At 48.4% G+C, this 20,118-nt stretch overlaps 7 protein-coding genes across 7 annotated transcripts; 6 read left to right on the top strand and 1 right to left on the bottom strand.

The window, feature by feature from the left end:
• Positions 1 to 44: 44 nt before the first annotated feature.
• Positions 45 to 962, top strand: SAMD00019534_059220 (hypothetical protein; the record flags this gene model as incomplete). Its single annotated transcript, XM_012898520.1, has 1 exon — positions 45 to 962. One exon carries the CDS (start codon positions 45 to 47, stop codon positions 960 to 962), a length of 918 nt encoding a protein of 305 aa, XP_012753974.1.
• A 184-nt stretch (positions 963 to 1,146) lies between these two features.
• Positions 1,147 to 2,387, bottom strand: SAMD00019534_059230 (hypothetical protein; the record flags this gene model as incomplete). Its single annotated transcript, XM_012898521.1, has 3 exons — positions 1,147 to 1,377; positions 1,457 to 2,145; positions 2,225 to 2,387. Coding segments are annotated over 3 exons (1,083 nt in total), but the record flags the coding sequence as incomplete, so codon positions are not given.
• Positions 2,388 to 3,334: 947 nt separating this feature from the next.
• Positions 3,335 to 4,372, top strand: SAMD00019534_059240 (hypothetical protein; the record flags this gene model as incomplete). The annotated part of the gene is made up of 2 exons (XM_012898522.1): positions 3,335 to 4,179; positions 4,288 to 4,372. 2 exons carry the CDS (start codon positions 3,335 to 3,337, stop codon positions 4,370 to 4,372), a joined length of 930 nt encoding a protein of 309 aa, XP_012753976.1.
• An 868-nt stretch (positions 4,373 to 5,240) lies between these two features.
• Positions 5,241 to 11,517, top strand: SAMD00019534_059250 (hypothetical protein; the record flags this gene model as incomplete). The annotated part of the gene is made up of 2 exons (XM_012898523.1): positions 5,241 to 5,307; positions 5,426 to 11,517. The coding sequence occupies 2 exons, from the start codon at positions 5,241 to 5,243 to the stop codon at positions 11,515 to 11,517; spliced, it is 6,159 nt and encodes a 2,052-aa protein (XP_012753977.1).
• Positions 11,448 to 14,170, top strand: SAMD00019534_059260 (hypothetical protein; the record flags this gene model as incomplete). Its single annotated transcript, XM_012898524.1, has 2 exons — positions 11,448 to 13,772; positions 13,859 to 14,170. The coding sequence occupies 2 exons, from the start codon at positions 11,448 to 11,450 to the stop codon at positions 14,168 to 14,170; spliced, it is 2,637 nt and encodes an 878-aa protein (XP_012753978.1).
• A 381-nt stretch (positions 14,171 to 14,551) lies between these two features.
• Positions 14,552 to 16,061, top strand: SAMD00019534_059270 (hypothetical protein; the record flags this gene model as incomplete). The annotated part of the gene is made up of 2 exons (XM_012898525.1): positions 14,552 to 15,387; positions 15,464 to 16,061. Coding segments are annotated over 2 exons (1,434 nt in total), but the record flags the coding sequence as incomplete, so codon positions are not given.
• A 496-nt stretch (positions 16,062 to 16,557) lies between these two features.
• On the top strand, positions 16,558 to 20,079 carry SAMD00019534_059280 (hypothetical protein; the record flags this gene model as incomplete). Its single annotated transcript, XM_012898526.1, has 3 exons — positions 16,558 to 16,720; positions 16,790 to 19,269; positions 19,336 to 20,079. 3 exons carry the CDS (start codon positions 16,558 to 16,560, stop codon positions 20,077 to 20,079), a joined length of 3,387 nt encoding a protein of 1,128 aa, XP_012753980.1.
• Between the last annotated feature and the right edge of the window lie 39 nt (positions 20,080 to 20,118).

The following is a 20,118-nucleotide window of genomic DNA, read 5'->3' on the forward strand; positions in this document are numbered from 1 at the left end:
TGTTAATGAACATACTCAACATTGATATAATTGGATGTAATAACATGGAGGACCTCATTCTGTTGGCGGCCAGAAATGCACCACTCAAAAGTGTTGGCAAGCTCGAACTCCAAACTGGGGACAAAGTGAGACTGGCAGTCCAACAGTTGCTACTAGTCAAAGACACTCTCTGCTACTTATCTATTTGGATACCAAAAGGTGACCTGGGCGAGGCAGTCCAGGCACTTACCATCCTCCTGCCCAGGCTCTCCAACCTCACACATATCGAACTTCTCCATGGACACATCAGCGTCTGTAATTCCCAACCTCAGTTTTATCAAGGAATCTTCCCATTACTGCTACAACTTCCATTGCTACAGCACCTCTCGATTGGAGAGATCAAAATTCAACGGGGCAACTATGACTTCACGGCACTCTTTGTCGACTACCTTGAACAACAACAAACATTGACATCACTACGACTCAACCATGTGGCATTCACTCATAGTGAGAGGCTGTTTGAGCTACTGCTTCAGAGCCCTCAATGTACAATCTCGCACCTGGACACCCCTCATTTGGACCATACGAGGATAACCAAACGACTTTCAAAGCTCAGCCATTATTGCCTCAGCGATTTTAATGGCTATGAAAATGTTGATCACCTAGAGTTGACCGTTCCTGTGCCCAAGAAGGAGCGAAGTCCCGATCGATGGAACTTAGTGTGTGATATCATTGCCAGCTGTCCGTCCATTCAACAACTGACAATAACGATGACGGCCAGCTCATTACCCCTAAGATTCTTGAATGCATTGAATTGGAACTATACATTGCGACGATTCTACTTGAAGAACGAGTCGGTTAGTGACCATATCGATCTCAGCCAACTGAACTTAGTCATACAGGCCCATCCAACAATAGAGAACAAGCAGATGAAAGACTATCTCATTCAAAATGGCAAGCACCGTGTCCACTTGGATGTTTGATTGATCGAGCAAAGTTGATTGATTGATTGATCAGGGATGGAGGACCTCTCCATCCCCATAAAGGGAAGTTTAATATCAATGAATGAACGAATGATTGATTGAATGATTGAATGATTGAATGAATGAAAGTGTGATTGTCTGTTTCCTGACTGCCAGTTTGCCTGGATGGGATGTTTGATCAATCAAAGATTGGAATGAATTGATCGATCTTCTGCTTCATGTTCTGACTGATGCACTCAGCAATCCAGACGATGTTCCTGATCTCCTGCTCCCTCAGACGAACGTAGGCGTAGAACACGCCATATCCAAACTGATCCATAAAAGCCATGCGATTCAACTGGACCTCATGCTTGAAGAATGCGTCCTCAAGTGTGATCTCTGAGTTGACTCCTTCCGAGAAGAATGGTCTATATGCCTTATTGTTTGTTTGATTGGAATGAGTGAGTGAGTGAGTGAATGATTGATTGACGAGCAATGGAATGATTCCAACATACTGTGTAGACATCGAGAACTGAACGAACAGAGTCGACGTCCTCTGCTTTGGCGAGACGAGCAGTGCCCTCGGGGTAGAGGACACCGATGGCTGGGTACAGCTTCTCACGGTCGTCCTTGGTGAGCTCGGTGGCACCGAACGAGTTGATGGTGATGTTGATTGATCTGCGATCGGCCTCAAAGTTGAGGATGTCGTTCATGATCAAGGCGGTCTGTCCACCGACGATGTTGCAGTAGTGATGGAAGTCCTCCAGATAGGCCTTGAACAGTGTGTTTCTGATGATCTCGATGTTCATCTCGTCGAGATCCTCCTCGCTCAAGCAGTTCTGGATGTAGGGTGCGAGCGGCGTGTCGATCAGCACCAAGTTGTAGAGGTCGGCGACGCTGTGCACCACCGACAGAGTGGCCATCGACTTGAACAGGCCGAGTGGGTGGCACTTCTCCACCAGCTCAGTGACGTCGCGCTCGTGCAGAGTGCCCGTGATCAGCAGGACGACGTTGTCAATCATGTATCCATAGCATATATAGTCCAAAAAGGTCGACAGTGGCTCGACAGCCTGGTTACGAATGTGATTGAACTCGTCCACCAACTTCAGTGTGGCCTTCTCTGCAATGTTTGTTGTGTGTAGTGGGCTTGGTTCGCCAGCCAAGAAGTCGCCATAGTCTGTCTGGGTAAGATGTAACTTCATATCTGGAGTGTGATGGTCAGTATGGGATAGTTCCATTCCATTCCAAATTTGGTCACTGGGGACTACCACTCTGATACCTACCCTCAAGGTTGTCGCATTGACGGAGATTGGAGTAGTCACTGGCGACAAGTATTCCCTTTCGGAAACCTCTGAGCAAGGCCTCAAGATAACCATCATCCTTGTTGAATGTGAACATGCCACCATGTGTTCTGGCTCCAAATGAGAACATACCCATGTTTATGTATATGTATGTATGTATAAATATAAATATATATCTGTAAGGAAGTATAAACTTGAACTAAATGTGACCCTTTTGTGACTCTTTCAGGAGAGTGCTGGTGGGTACTCAATGTGTTTGGTGGTACCCTGCATGCTGTCTGTCTCTCTGTCTCCATCAGAACAGGCCAAATGGCCTTTTTGTTTTTTTTTGTCAAACACATCACACCAGATCGAAAATCACGAATTGGATATTGAAATATCAACAAAATCATCCCTGTGTAAAAATAGACCAGGACTTGGACTAAGTTGTGCAATGATATAAACTGGGCTTGTGTCTACACAGGTAGTCTTCATTACACTCCTCCACTCTCTATCAGACCCTGGTGTGATGTTGATTGATTTATCTCTTCATTCAGACATGTTGTTGTATTGGAATCTGATCATTTATATATAAATATTAATGTTGGTTGATGGAATTCAGTATGATTGATTGATTGATTGAGTCTGTCGTGAACGAGGTAGTATAAAGTTGAATTGAGTGGATAAGATATAATGACATCAATAAGATATATCATTGGAATTTTACAAACTAACTGTAGTTGAAGCAGTAGCAGTAGTAGTAGTAGGAGTTGGTTATGTAATGTAGTATAACAAAGATTGATTGATTGGTGGAGTCAATGAGAAGTTGGAAGTCAACAAAGTTTGACTTTTAATTTGAATGAATTTTGAAATCCAATTGTGTGAGGTGATGTGTTACTGAAGAGTGGTCCAACTCCCCCACAACTCATACCACACTCTGCAGAATAATGCTGCACCTCCTGGCTCTCAGCAGGAGGAAATGAATGAATGAATGTGCTGACTCTCCAAACATCAATCATTTGATACTTATACAACAACAACTACTGTAATCAATTAAATACATATACTTTATTTACATTTATAACTTATACAATACCTCATATATATATAATAATGGCCGGAAAGAAGAAGTCAAACAATGTCAAGCCAGTCACTTTCGAGGTGACCGATTCAGTTGAGTTGGTTGCTGCACAAGCACCACCTCCCGCCAAGGGTGCCAAGAAGAACACTGCTGCTGCACCAGTCCAAGCAGTGGCACCAGTTGTTGTTGCACCAGTTGTCGCACCAACCAAGCCAGTAGCCACACCAGTCGTCGAAGACAACAACAACAACAATAACAACAATAACAATGAGGGAAGCAAGAAGAAGAAACAAATACAACTACCACAGCAGACCAAGGCTGCCCCCGTCAAGAGCCTGCGAGTAAACACCTTCATCTCTGTGCTCGGACTTGAGGAGGATGGCCCCGTTGAGGCTGCCCCTGTCAAGAAGGAGGACAAGCAGAAGAAGCAGACGCTGACAAAGCAGCAACAACAACAACAACAACAACAAAAGAAGAAGCAGCTGCAACAGGCTGCCGAGATTAAGCTGGCCAAGCAGCGCGAGGAGGAGAAGCTGCTCGCCGCCGCCGCCGCCAAGGCCGAGCAAAAGAAGCCCGCTGCCCCAGCCCCAGTCGCCGCCGCCAAGCCAAAGCAGCAGCCAGTCGCTGTCGCTGCTGAGAAGAAGCAACAAAAGGTCAACACCAAGAGCGCCAGCTCCAATGACCAAAGCTGGGTGGTCACCCTTATGGAGTCCATCGTGACACCAGGCATCCCATCATCCGTGTACAAGATCATCATCCTCTGTCTCTTTGGTATCCTCACCATCTCAATGGCAACCCTCGCTGCCTCTGGACTGAGTTACAACTACATGCTCATCCTCGGTCTCTTGGTCGTCGGTCTCGCTATTTCATTGTTCTAGTATGTATTCAATTTCAATCAATCAATCAACGCCAAATCAATCCATGATCACTAACATTCCCTCGCACACCCATACCATATTAACAACTCAACTCATCATCACTTTAGTTACTTCACTGAGTTCACAGGTGGCAAGTCAAGTGGTAACAACAATGCCATCAGCAACAAGAGATCAGCAAAGAAGACCAAGTAATCAATAATAATTAATAAAACACGCAAAAAGTGTATGCAAACAGGAGTAACAAAAGTTAAGATGAAAGATTAAGCCACACGCTGGTTGGTTGTTGTTGTAGTTAATTGTAGCCCCTGGAACTGTGGAGTGTGTAGCACCTGGAAGTATGGATGAGTGATATATCATTGATTCATAACCACCACCAACCACCAGCAACAACAACATATTGTGAGTGATTGATTGATTGATTGATTGATTGATTGATTGAGGGCACATAATTGCCCTGAGGCACACTCATCAAATATTCATCCATACAAATCATTGTAATTGAGGTCAAGTGTGTTTATGTGTTGCAAGCACTTGGTAGTGTAGGCTTGTTATATAACACATTTGAGTTGTACATGTAATTGGTCACTAATTCATTCATTCATGCAATCACTTACTCATCTTACACATCTTACTCCTTCATGAGTTCATGTGGTGATTATGATCAGATGAGTGAATGAATGAATGAATGAATGAATATATGAGTTAATGATGGATGAATGAATGCAAGAGTGGGTAATTTAGTGGTCGACACTTCTCCTACATTGAGGCACCTACACGAATCGTGAATTACTCAGGGCTTGTTCATACGATTAATGAAACAGGTTTGACAATTCGCAGGATGAGCCTTTATATTGAAGCTTCAATATATATTACTCTCTCCAAGCTAACATATTATTTATATATAAATATTGATATATATTTATATATATATAATAAATAAGCCCCGGATAAATCAATAATAAAAATAATAATAATATTGAATAAGGATACTGGATAATTCCAAACTACTCCAACAACAACTACAACACCACTAAATTGAAGTCTCTTTTATTCTCATAAAATGGGACTTAACAAAATAGGATACCTCTTGGTATTCACTTTGTTGTTCTTTTTGGTAGCAAGAACTGGTATGTTTCCAATCACATCCAACTTCCATCTTCCAACTTCCAACTTCCGACATCCACTCAACCACAAAATTTCAGTTTCGAAACAAATACTAATTCCTTTCACTCATTCAATCATAAGATGCCTTCATTGGAGAATGCCAGCTACAATGCCCATTCGACCATGTTTGTTGCCAACCTTCGGCCAGCTTGTTACCAAAGTGTATTCCAAAGTGTTACTTCAAGACTTGTCCAAAGGACACAGTGTGCAATGTGCACCCTGAGACTGGTGAGGCATGTTGCGTTAATGTAAACCCAACCTCGTCATCATTGTCATCGACATTTGCCACTACAACAGTGTCAACTCAATCAACTGTCGCATCGACTGTTGCCTCCACCATTGCATCCACTGGATCGTCGTCCACGACCGTCTCGACAGTGGCCACTACAACAGTGTCTACAGCATCATTGACTGCGTCGACCGTTGCTACCACCACTGCATCCACTTCAGCATCGTCGTCGTCCACATCAGTGTCGACAGTGGCCACTACCACAGTTTCTACTCAATCGACAACTGCGTCGACTATCGCTTCAACAGTGGCTCAGGTGACCAGCACTTTGCCAATCTCATCCACTGTCGCCACGACAACAGTGTCAACTCAGTCGACAACCGCATCGACTATTGTCACATCTGGAGAGATCCCGGTTGTATCAACATCTGCCTCAACATCAGCCTCGACTCAGTCCACTGTTGCCACCACCACAGTGTCGACAACATCGTCTGGCGCCGTTACTACAACTGCTACCACCACTGTGTCCACTGCATCGACTGTTGCATCCACTTCCGCGTCGACAACGTCACCAACGTCATCCGCGCCAGTGACCACAACTGTCTCGACGACGGTATCAACTCAATCAACGATTGCGTCAACATCGGCTTCTACTACCCTAGTCCCACCCATTACAACAGGTGCCTCGACATCGGCCTCGACCCAGTCTACAGTTGCTACCACCACGGTGTCAACTGTCGCTTCTGGACCAATTACCACCACTGCCTCAACAACAGTGTCTACTGCATCCACTGTGGCTACCACCACCGTTTCGACCACCTCCATCCCAGTGACCACAACTGTGTCTACGACCGTTACTACCACAGCATCAACTACTGTGACGACTACCGCCTCGCAAACTACCTCGCCAGTGACCACCACAGTAACCACCACCGTTTCGACGACAGCGTCAACTGCATCCACTGTTGCTACCACCACTGTGTCGCCAGTTACCACCACTGCCTCAACAACAGTGACAACTACCGCCACCCCAACTTCCTCGACAACAGCAACAACGACAGTGTCGACCACTTCTGCACCAACCACCACTGCATCAACAACAGTGTCGACAGCATCTACGACTGTGTCGACCACCTCCTCCCCAACCACCTCCGAGCCGGTGACCACTACCGTGTCCACAGGTGCCACAACAATGACCACCATTGCATCAACCACCGTGTCGACTACCTCGCCAACTACCTCGGTGCCAGTGACAACAACAGTGACCACAACAGCTTCTACGACAGCATCAACTATTGTTTCCACCACCTCCTCGCCAACTACGTCGGAGCCAGTGACTACCACAGCTTCAACAACAGTGTCGACAGCATCAACAACAGCATCGACGACAGTGTCAACCACCGCCCCATCTACCACTGCATCAACTACTGTGTCAACCACCTCCATCCCAACTACCACAACAACAGCAACAACAACTGCGTCGACCACCGCCCCTCCAACTACCACTGCATCAACAACAGTGTCGACTACCTCCATCCCAACCACGACCACAACTGCAACAACTACTGCGTCGACTACCTCACCAGTAACAACAACATCATCGACCACTTCTGCCCCAGTTCAGAAGTACCGCATCATTGGTTACTCCTGGATTGATTCCAATGATGATGGTGTGTCCAACGCTGGAGAGCCATGGTTGGGAGGAATGAAGGGCGCCCTGCACAAGTGTACCCCATCCAAGAACGTCCGTCCTCTGAGGAGAAAGGTCACCTGCACCAAGCTTGGCGATTTCACTACCGATGCCTCCAAGAGATACAGTGGCTTCAACTTTGAGGACCTTGACGAGGGTCAGTACTGCATCGAGATGAACGACCCCAAGGGCACCTACGCCCACTCTAAAATGGGCCCAGACAACACCTACAACTCAACTGGCTGGAGCTGCTTCAAACTCGATGCATTGACTACCAACTCTAACAAGACCATCTCTGTGCCAGCCGGATACAAGCCAATTGGTCCAGAGCCAGTGTACACCATCCGTGGTTACTCATGGATTGACTCCAACAAGGACGGTGTGTCCAACACTGGTGAGCCATGGTTGGGCGACATGGTTGGACAACTGACCACCGTCGATGGCAAGGTCATTGGCAACTTTACCACCGACGCATCCAAGAGATACGATGGCTTCCGTTTCGACAACCTCAAGCAAGGTGGCTACTGTGTCACTATCAAGGACCCAAAGAAGGCCTACGAGAATGGACCAATGGGCACCGACAACAAGGTCGACCCAGCCACCCAGAAGTACTGCTTCTCTGTCGACTCGTCCACCGTCGACTCATCAAACATCTTCAATGTCCCAATGGGATTCGTCCCACTTCCACCAGTCCCAAGATACACCCTCCACGGTTACTCCTGGATTGACACCAGCAAGGATGGTATCTCAAACGTTGGCGAGCCATGGTTGGGCGGCATGAGTGGTATTTTGACAGACGACAAGGGCAATGAGATCAGCACCTTCACCACCGACGCTTCCAAGAGGTATGATGGCTACAGAATTGAGGGCTTGGCCGCAGGCAAGTACTGCCTCAAGATCTTCGACCCCAAGGGCGAGTACAAGAATACTCCATCTGGCATTGACAGCAAGTTCAACACTACCTCCCAGCACTGCTTCACTTTGGATGACACCACCGTCGACTCCAAGAAGGAGCTTTCACTCCCAGCCGGATTTGAGCCAGTTGGACCAGAGCCCTTATACACCATCCGTGGCTACTCATGGAATGATTCCAACAAGAATGGCGTTTCCGAGGTTGGTGAGCCATGGTTGGGCGGCATGACCGGAACATTGACCACCAGCGATGGCACTTTGATTGGCCCAATCACCACTGATGCCGCCAAGAAGTACGATGGCTTCCGCTTCGACAACCTCAAGCAAGGTGGCTACTGTGTCAAGATCAGTGATCCAACCAAGGCCTACCAAAATGGACCAATGGGCACCGACAACAAGGTCAACCCACTCACTCAAAAGTACTGCTTCTCCCTTGATTCCTCCACCGCCGACTCCAACAAGATCTTCAACGTTCCCGCCGGATTCATTCCAACTGTTCCAGGCCCCAAGTACACCATCCGTGGTTACTCATGGATTGACACCAGCAAGGATGGTGTTTCCAGCGCTGGCGAGCCATGGTTGGGAGGCATGAGTGGAGTGCTCATGGACGACAAGGGTAATGAGTTGACCACCTTCACAACTGACGCCGCCAAGAGATACGATGGTTTCCGCATTGAGAACCTCGAGCCAGGCAAGTACTGCCTCAAGATCTCCGACCCCAAGGGCCAGTACAAGACTGGACCAATTGGCACCGATAACAAGTTCAACTCCAGCTCTATTAACTGCTTCACATTGGATGCCACCACCGTCAACTCCAAGAATGAACTGAACATCGCCGCCGGGTTCGAACCAATTGGCCCCGAGCCCAAGTACACCATCCGTGGATACTCATGGAATGATTCCAACAAGAATGGCAAGTCAGAGACTGGTGAGCCATGGTTGGGAGGCATGACCGGCACACTCACCGACATTGATGACAAGGAGATTGGCACATTCACCACTGACGCCGCCAAGAAGTATGATGGCTTCCGCTTCGACAACCTCAAGCAAGGTGGCTACTGCATCAAGATCAGCGATCCAACCAAGGCCTACCAGAACGGTCCGATGGGCACCGACAACAAGGTTGACCCATCAGCCCAGAAGTACTGCTTCTCTGTTGACTCATCTACTGTCGACTCATCAAACATTTTCAATGTCCCAATGGGATTCGTTCCAACTCCAACCACACCTCAATACACCCTCCGTGGTTACTCATGGATCGACACTAGCAAGGACGGTGTTTCCAATGCTGGTGAGCCATGGTTGGGCGGCATGAAGGGAGAGCTTACGGACTCGACTGGCAAGGTGATCAACACATTCACAACCGACGCCTCCAAGAGGTATGATGGCTTCCGTATCGAGAAGCTCAATCCAGGCAAGTACTGTCTCAAGATCACCGATCCCACCGGTGGATACAAGACTGGACCAATGGGTACCGACAACAAGTTCAACGAATCTTCAATCAACTGCTTCACATTGGACGCCACCACCGTCAACTCCAAGGGCGAGTTGGATATCGCAGCTGGTTTCGTACCAGCTGGAACTGAGCCAGTGTACACCATCCGTGGATACTCATGGATCGACTCCAACAAGAATGGCAAGTCAGAGGCTGGTGAGCCATGGCTGGGTGACATGACTGGCACATTGACCGACATTGATGGCAAGGAGATTGGCACCTTCACCACTGACGCCGCCAAGAAGTACGATGGCTTCCGCTTTGACAACATGAAGCAAGGTGGATATTGTATCAAGATCAGTGATCCAAAGAAGGCCTACGACAATGGACCCATGGGAGATGACAACAAGATCAACCCATCAACTCAGAAGTACTGTTTCTCCGTCGATGCTACCACTGTTGACTCGTCCATGATATTCAACATTCCAGCTGGATTCATCCCAACTGTTCCAGGCCCCAAGTACACCATCCGTGGATACTCATGGGTTGACTCTAACAAGGATGGAGTCTCCAACACTGGTGAACCATGGTTGGGAGGCATGAGTGGTGTGCTCATGGACGAGAATGGAAATACTCTCCGAACATTCACCACCGACGCTTCCAAGAGATACGATGGCTTCAGATATGAGAACCTCAACCCAGGCAAGTACTGCCTCAAGATCTCCGACCCCAATGGTGGATACAAGACTGGACCAATTGGCACCGACAACAAGTTCAACTCCTCATCCATCAACTGTTTCATTTTGGATGCCACCACTGTCAATTCAGCTGGCATCCTTGATGTCGCCGCAGGATTCGTACCAGTTGGAACTGAGCCAGTGTACACCATCCGTGGATACTCATGGATCGACTCCAACAAGAATGGCAAGTCAGAGGCTGGTGAGCCATGGCTGGGTGACATGACTGGCACATTGACCGACATTGATGGCAAGGAGATTGGCACATTCACCACCGACACCTCCAAGAAGTATGATGGCTTCCGCTTCGACAACATGAAGCAAGGTGGCTACTGTGTCAAGATCAGTGATCCAAAGAAGACCTATGATAATGGACCAATGGGCGATGACAACAAGATCAACCCATCAACTCAGAAGTACTGTTTCTCCGTCGATGCCACCACAGTCGACTCATCCAAACAGTTCAATATTCCCGCCGGATTCGTTCCAGCTGTCGTAGGCCCCAAGTACACCATCCGTGGATACTCATGGATTGATGCCAACAAGGATGGAGTCTCCAACACTGGCGAGGCATGGTTGGGAGGCATGAGTGGAGTGCTAATGGATGGTGATGGAAATACCCTCAAAACATTCACCACCGATGCCTCCAAGAGATACGATGGCTTCAGGTTTGAGAACCTCAACCCAGGCAAGTACTGCCTCAAGATCTCCGACCCCAATGGTGGATACAAGACTGGACCAATTGGCACCGACAACAAGTTCAACTCCTCATCAATCTACTGCTTCACATTGGACGCAACAACCGTCAACTCCAAGAATGAGTTGGATATCTCAGCTGGATTCGTACCAGTTGGAACTGAGCCAGTGTACACCATCCGTGGATACTCATGGATCGACTCCAACAAGAATGGCAAGTCAGAGGCTGGTGAGCCATGGCTGGGTGACATGACTGGCACATTGACCGACATTGATGGCAAGGAGATTGGCACATTCACCACTGACGCCGCCAAGAAGTATGATGGCTTCCGCTTCGACAACATGAAGCAAGGTGGCTACTGTGTCAAGATCAGTGATCCAAAGAAGGCCTACGACATGGACCAATGGGTATTGATAACAAGATCAACCCATCAACTCAGAAGTACTGTTTCTCCGTCGATGCCACCACCGTAGACTCGTCAAAGCAGTTCAACATTCCAGCCGGATTCACTCCAGCTGTTGTCGGTCCCAAGTACACCATCCGTGGATACTCGTGGGTTGATGCCAACAAGGATGGAGTTTCCAACACTGGCGAGGCATGGTTGGGAGGCATGAGTGGTGTCCTCATGGACGAGAATGGAAATACCCTCCAGACTTTCACCACCGACGCTGCCAAGAGATACGATGGCTTCAGATATGAGAACCTCAACCCAGGCAAGTACTGCCTCAAGATCTCCGACCCCAATGGTGGATACAAGACTGGACCAATTGGCACCGACAACAAGTTCAACTCCTCATCAATCTACTGCTTCACATTGGACGCCACAACCGTCGACTCAAAGAATGAACTGAACATCGCCGCAGGATTCGTACCAGTTGGAACTGAGCCAGTGTACACCATCCGTGGATACTCATGGATCGACTCCAACAAGAATGGCAAGTCAGAGGCTGGTGAGCCATGGTTGGGCGAAATGGCTGGCAAACTCACAGACATTGATGGCAAGGAGATTGGCACATTCACCACCGAAACCTCCAAGAAGTATGATGGCTTCCGCTTCGACAACCTCAAGCAAGGTGGCTACTGTGTCCAAATCACTGATCCAAAGAAGGCCTACGACAATGGACCCATGGGAGATGACAACAAGCTAAACCCATCAACTGGAAAGTACTGCTTCTCTGTCGACTCCACCACTGTTGACTCGTCCAAGATATTCAACATTCCCGCCGGATTCACTCCAGCTGTTGTCGGCCCCAAGTACACCATCCGTGGATACTCGTGGGTTGATGCCAACAAGGATGGAGTTTCCAACACTGGCGAGGCCTGGCTAGGTGGTATGAAGGGTGTGCTCATGGATGGTGCTGGAACTCCACTCCAGACTTTCACCACCGATGCCGCCAAGAGATACGATGGCTTCAGATTTGATAACCTCGCACCAGGCAAGTACTGTCTCAAGATCACTGACCCCAACGGAGCATACAAGACTGGACCAATTGGCACCGACAACAAGTTCAACTCCTCATCCATCAACTGTTTTACCTTGGATGCCACCACCGTCGACTCGAGCAATATTCTGAATGTTGCCGCTGGTTTCGAACCAATTGGACCAGAGCCAGTATACACCATCCGTGGATACTCATGGATCGACTCCAACAAGAATGGCAAGTCTGAGGCTGGAGAGCCATGGTTGGGCGGAATGACTGGCACATTGACCGACATTGATGGCAAGGAGATTGGCACCTTCACCACTGACGCCGCCAAGAAGTATGATGGCTTCCGCTTCGACAACATGAAGCAAGGTGGCTATTGTGTCACGATCAGTGATCCAACCAATGTTAATGTCAATGGACCGATGGGAGACGACAACAAGATCGATCCAAACACCAAGAAGTACTGCTTCTCCGTCGATGCTACCACCGTTGACTCATCCAAACAGTTCAACATTGCCGCCGGATTCATTCCAGCTCCACCACCTCCTCCCAAGTACACAATCCGTGGTTACTCGTGGATTGATGCCAACAAGGATGGTGTTTCCAACGTTGTCGAGGATTGGTTGGGAGGTATGACAGGTACCTTGACCCAAAAGGCCGATGGCAAGGAGATTGGCACATTCACCACTGATGCCGCCAAGAAGTATGATGGCTTCCGCTTCGACAACGTCCAAGAAGGTTCCTACTGCATCAAGATCACCGACCCCACCAAGGTCTACGACAATGGTCCCATGGGCACTGACAACAAGTTTGACCCAACTACCGGTACCCGCTGCTTCGATGTCAACGCAACCACTGCCGATTCATCCAAGATCGTCAACATCCTGGCCGGATTCGTCAAGGTACCCGTGTTCACCGTCCGCGGAGGTTCATGGTCAGACACCAACAAGGATGGTGTCGCCAACGGTGCTGAGCCATGGATTTCAGGAATGACTGGCTCGCTAACTGATAGCAAGAACCAGGTGGTCGGAACATTCACCACTGATTTGGCCAAGAAGTACGACGGCTACAGATTCGACAACTTGCGCGCTGGAGATTATTGTCTCACGATGATTGATCCAACCAATTCATACACTCGCTCACCTACGGCCAACGACAACATGTTCGACGCGAATGGCAAGTACTGTTTCAAGTTGGACAACACAACCGCCGACTCCAGCAGCATCCTACAAATCCTTGGTGGTTTCGTTCCCATCACCAAGTACACAGTCTATGGATACTCATGGATTGACGCAAACAAGGTATGTTCAGGTCATCCCCATATTCAATCATTCAATCAATCAATCAAAATACTTACTCTTATTCAATCAATCAATCAAACTATTAGGATGGATATGCTAATGCAGCTGAGGATTGGTTGGGCGGCGTAGTTGGTCAAGTGGCTGATAGTAAGGGCAATCCAGTCAAACAGTTTACAACTGATGCCGCATTGAAATACAATGGATACACTGTTGACAACCTTGTGGAAGGAAACTACTGTATCACCGTCAGCTATCCAGGTGGCAACTATATCGTTGGTCCAATTGGAACAACAAACAAGTTCGATCCGGCCACCTCGAAGTACTGCTTCGACGTCAATGACACCACTACCGACTCATCCAAGAAAATCTCAGTTCCAATTGGCATGGTACCAAAGTAGAATCAACCTCCTCTCTTACTCCACCTACATACATAATCAATCAAATACTCTTCATTAATTAAACAAACAATCAATCAATCAATAAAGGTGGATACAATTACACTCAAACCCTACCCTTGCCAACCCTCAACCCTTTATAAAACTTGTGTTTCCAAGGTGTAGCAATCACTTTATTATCCTCCACACATCAATTCCTCTACAACAATGAATAGACTGACATATTTGTCTCGTAGACTAGGTTCAGTGTCTCCTCTCATTGTTGGCACTAGTTCAAAGTTAACAAGAACAAGTCTATCAATTTCAAGTGCCACAATCTCCACATCATCCTTTCTACATACATCTCCACAACATCAACAACAACTAGTACGACAACAACAACAACATAGACGTTACACCAACATAAACATAAACAACAACAAAAGTGATAGTATTGGACATGAGACTATTGGACAGCCTACACACTTTACGCATCCACATCTGCTGAACAAGGGAGAGCTGATAAAGGGCATCACGCTGGAGGAGTTCAAACTTAGACGCTTCAAGTTGTCTCAACTGTTGCCAGAGGGCACTTGTTGTGTGATAATGACACCGCCCGAACCAATGATGTCGTACGATATCCCCTATCACTTTAGACAGCAGTCCAACTTCTATTACTTCACCGGTCTGAATGAGCCCGAAGCCATCCTGGTCGTCGAGCGACTCAAAGGCAACGACTACAGAACGACGATGTTCCTTCGCGAGAAGGATGCGGCCAGAGAGATATGGGACGGCCCTCGCTGTGGCACCAAGCTGGCAACTTCGATCTTTGGCGTCGACCAAGCCTACGACGTCAAGAACACCAACAAGTTGATCGAGGTCATCAAGGATTCGAGCGACATCTTTGTCAACATTAATGGTGGTGAGTGGCCAGCGATCGTGACAGCACTATCCAAGCAGAAGATCAGCAACTTTAACATCGAGAAGCTGCTTCAGTACGTGCGATTGATCAAGTCTGATGCCGAGATTGCCATGATGGAGCAGTCGGGTGGCATTGCAGGTGACTCATTCGCCGAACTAATGCGTTACATTCAGCCTGGCATGAATGAGCACGAGGTCAGCGCATACTTTGAGTACGCAATCAAACGTCGAGGTGCCCAGCGCATGTCCTATCCACCCGTGGTCGCAGGTGGCAACCGCGCCAACATCATACACTACGTTGCCAACAACATGATATTGAAGTAAGTAGACCTTGACGCCGTGCGGCGCTGACAACAACATGACTCACTGACTCAATCAATCAATCAACTAATCAAGAAATGGAGACCTTTGTCTAATGGATGCTGGTGCCGAGTATTGGGGATTCACAAGTGATATCACAAGGACATTCCCTGTCAATGGACGATTCACTCAGGCTCAACGCGAGGTGTATGAAGCTGTACTCGATGTGAACAAGCGATGCATCCCACTCTGTGTTGCAGGATCGTCAATCAACAAGATACACTTACAATCCGTTCGATTCATTGTGGAGTCTTTGCAGCGACTGGGCATTCTATCGAGCGAGAAGAGCGTCGATGAGCTGATCAAGGACGGCAGCTATCACAAGTACTACCCTCACAACATTGGACACTTCCTCGGCATGGACACGCATGACTGTCCCGACGTATCATACGGCGAGACACTGGCCAATGGCATGATCATCACCATTGAGCCAGGCATCTACATCTCCGACACGGACATGGACGTCGATCCAAAGTATCGCGGCATAGCCATTCGTGTTGAAGACGATGTCGCACTCACTGACAATGGACCACTAGTTCTCACCAAGAATGCTCCCAAAGAAGTCAAAGACATTGAGAGTCTAATGGAGTGTTGCGTGGAGTTGGTATTCGAGGATGAAAACAGCAGCACGTCCAACAACTAATCAATCAATGTTTTGTCTTTCCACGACTGATCATGATCAACCCCTCACCTTTGCTCTTCACTTGCTCCATCCAATCCATTCAAAATTAAATTTTTAATTTAAATTGATCATCAGGTGATGAATCCATCCATTGTGTGTGTGTGATTGAATGAATGAGTATCCTGTAATGGGCATTTAGGATACTGGAGGCCAAGCCCAAGCCAACCACACATCAATCTATCCATCCAACCATTACCAACACATCACCCTACTCACCCTTTACTCAATATATTCCCATCCATCACTCTCTATCTCTATCTCCCCTCTTAGTGTGAGTGTGTTAGTGAAGTCATTCATTCAATCTGTCAGTGTGTTGTCCAATAACAAGGCCCAAGTCAAAGACCCTCATATCTACATTCATTATCATCATTCATTCATTCATTATATCTGTATCTTTATTATTATTATCTGTATATTTGTATTATAGTGTAATTAATATCTATCTGACATGACATCGATATTCACAAGTGTTGGCAGAAGGACTCTGTCATCATTGAGACCTTCATCGTTGCAATGCTACCAGAACCCTTTGTATACAACAGGATGCATCGGTCGCATTGGATCATTCACAAGCCCTACCCCTGTATCACCAGTTCCTCTCAGATCATTCAGTATGTACATCACTCAATCATTCATTCAAACAACTCATACTCATACTCATACTAACTCTTTGTATTCAGATGATGCATCGACAAGACAGTTCCATTCAAGTTCAAAGTGGAACTCATTCAAGAACAGTTTGTTGTCATTCAATAGCACTGGTTCAACTGCTCCTGTTGACCCTGCTGAGGGTCTCAGTGACAAGGCACCAAGAGCTTACCAGGATATGGTGATTGGTGTACCAAAGGAGACATACAAGGGCGAGAAGAGAGTCGCCCTCACTCCAGAAAACGTTGCACTCCTGCTCAAGAAAGGATTCAAAGAGATCATCATTGAAGAGGACGCTGGCAAGGGTGCCAAGTTCTCAGATGCCGCCTACATCCAAGCCGGTGCCAAGATTGGAACCAACTCCGAGGTCATGTCCGCCGCCGACATCATTCTAAAGGTCCGCCCACCCCAGCACAACACCTCGCTCGGCAAGCATGAGGCCGAGATGTACAAGGAAGGCTCGACCTTGATCAGTTTCTTGTGGCCCGCTCAACAACAGGAGACCATCAAGTTGTTGTCCGAGAGAAAGATCACATCCCTCGCCATGGACTGTATCCCTCGTATCTCCCGTGCTCAAGTGTTTGATGCCCTCTCATCAATGGCCAACATTGCAGGATACAAGGCAATCATTGAGGCCTCCAACAACTTTGGACGTTTCTTCAGTGGCCAGATCACAGCCGCCGGAAAGATTCACCCAGCCAAGGTTCTTGTCATTGGTGCTGGTGTCGCAGGTCTGAGTGCTATCGGTGCTGCCAGGGGTCTGGGTGCCGTCGTGCGTGCCTTTGACACTCGTGCCGCCGCAAAGGAGCAAGTCAAGTCAATGGGAGCTGACTTCCTCGAAGTCCACCTCAAGGAGGAGGGTGAGGGTGGCGGTGGATATGCCAAGACAATGTCAAAGGAGTTCATCGAGGCCGAGATGGCCCTGTTTGCCAAGCAGTGCAAGGAAGTGGACATCGTCGTCACAACTGCTCTGATCCCAGGCAAGCCTGCGCCCAAACTTATTACCAGAGAGATGGTCGAGTCGATGAAGCCAGGCTCAGTGGTCGTCGATCTTGCCGCCGAGACTGGTGGCAACTGTGAGCTGACCAACCCAGGCGAGATTGTCAATCACCGCGGAGTGTCCATCATTGGATACACTGACTTACCTTCGAGAATGGCCACTCAATCATCGCAGCTCTACTCGAACAACATTGTCAAGTTCCTCTTGTCGCTTGGCAATTCCGCGAACGCCGAGTTCAAGATCGATCTCAAGGATGAGGTGACCCGTGGTTCGACTATCCTGCAGAAGGGCATCATGGTGTGGCCCGCGCCCAGAAAGGAGGTGCCACAGGCTCCCCCTGCAGCACCCAAGGAGACCAAGCCCGCCGCCGTTGTCAAGCCCGAGAGTCTATACAACTCAACCCTCAAGAAGGCCTTGATATCAGCTGCAGGACTTGCTGGTTCAGCCCTCGTCACCATGAACATGCCTCTTCCATTCATGCTAAACCTGACCACCTTTGCCCTGTCATGTATCATCGGATACAAGGTTGTGTGGGGTGTCACACCCGCGCTCCACTCGCCACTGATGTCTGTGACTAATGCCGTCTCTGGTATTGTCGCTGCAGCCGGTATCCACATGATGGGTGGAGGCATGCTGCCAGGTACCTTTGGCAACTTCCTCGCCGCCACCTCAGTCTTTATCGCAAGCATCAACATCTTTGGTGGTTTCTCTATCACCAAGCGTATGCTCGATATGTTCAAGCGTCCAACTGATCCACCCACCTATGAGTACCTTTATGGCCTGGGCGCAGCCAGCTTCCTCGCCGCAGCCGCGGCAGTTGCCGGACCCTCCAACGAAGCCATCGTCCAAATGTCCTACGTTGCCTCCTCGACACTATGTATCATGTCGATTGCTGGACTCTCCTCGCAAAGTACCTCGCGACTTGGTAACATCCTCGGTATGTCTGGTGTTGGTATTGGTGTTGCTGCCACCATTGCCTCGTTGAACATGCCCGCTGCCCTATTAATGCAAGTCGGAGCAATGATTGGAGGAGGTGGAGCCATTGGACTTGCAATCTCCAAGAAGGTGGGAGTGACCGAGCTCCCACAACTTACTGCCGCCTTCCACAGCTTTGTCGGTTTGGCTGCCGTACTGACCTCCGTCTCAACATACCTCGGCTCGATGGACCACCTCACTCAACTTGATATGATTCACCGTGGTGCCATCTACCTTGGTTCGGTTATTGGAGGTGTTACATTCACCGGCTCACTCGTGGCCTTTGCCAAGCTCCAAGGACAGATTGGAAACTGGAAGTTCCCCTCGAAGCCATTGCTCTTGCCCAACCGCAACCTGATCAACCTCGCAATTGCCACCGCCAATGCTGGTACCTTTGCCATCTTCCTCAACACCAACAGCCCATCCTTGGGTGTTGCCTGTCTGGTCGCCAACGCAGGTCTCTCCTTCCTACAAGGTCATCTCTTGACCGCCGCCATTGGAGGTGGTGACATGCCAGTTGTTATCACTGTGCTCAACGTAAGTACCACCAACCTATGAACGTATGTCTGCAAGCCATTCTAACACACACATACGACAACACAGAGTTATTCAGGATGGGCACTTTGCGCTGAGGGATTCATGCTCAACAATGATCTGCTCAACATTGTTGGTGCGTTGGTTGGATCATCTGGTGCCATTCTCTCGTATATCATGTGTGTGGCTATGAACCGATCATTGCCAAACGTTATCTTTGGAGGATATGGAACATCATCCACCGGCACTGGTGAAGCCATGAAGATCACTGGCACTCACACCGAGGTCAACGTTGACCAGGTTGCCGAGATGTGCACCAACGTCAAATCCGTTATCATTGTCCCAGGTTACGGACTCGCCGTGGCCAAGGCCCAATACCCAGTCGCCGAGATGACCAAGGCTCTCATTGAGCGCGGAATCAAGGTGCGTTTCGCCATTCACCCAGTTGCCGGACGTCTCCCTGGTCAACTGAACCTCGTCCTCTCTGAGGCAGGTGTTCCCTACGATATTGTGTTCGAGATGGAGGAGATCAACCACGAGTTGCCAGAGACCGACCTGGCCATCGTGATTGGCGCTAATGACACTGTCAACTCGGCAGCCATCGAGGATCCAAACTCGATTATTGCCGGTATGCCTGTGATTGAGGTATGGAAGGCCAAGCAATGCATCGTCTTGAAGAGATCGATGGCCACAGGATATGCCGATGTCCAGAATCCAATCTTCTTCAAGCCCAACACTGGAATGCTCTTTGGTGATGCCAAGCAGACATGTGAGGCCTTAAAGAACAAGATCCTTGCCACTGAGCAAATGTAAACAAGTTCCAGTAGTTTTCCAAGTCCATCAATCAATCCG

The sequence above is a fragment of the Acytostelium subglobosum genome (assembly GCF_000787575.1).
Source record: "Acytostelium subglobosum LB1 DNA, scaffold: scaffold11, whole genome shotgun sequence".
In the NCBI taxonomy this organism is placed as follows: domain Eukaryota; phylum Evosea; class Eumycetozoa; order Acytosteliales; family Acytosteliaceae; genus Acytostelium; species Acytostelium subglobosum.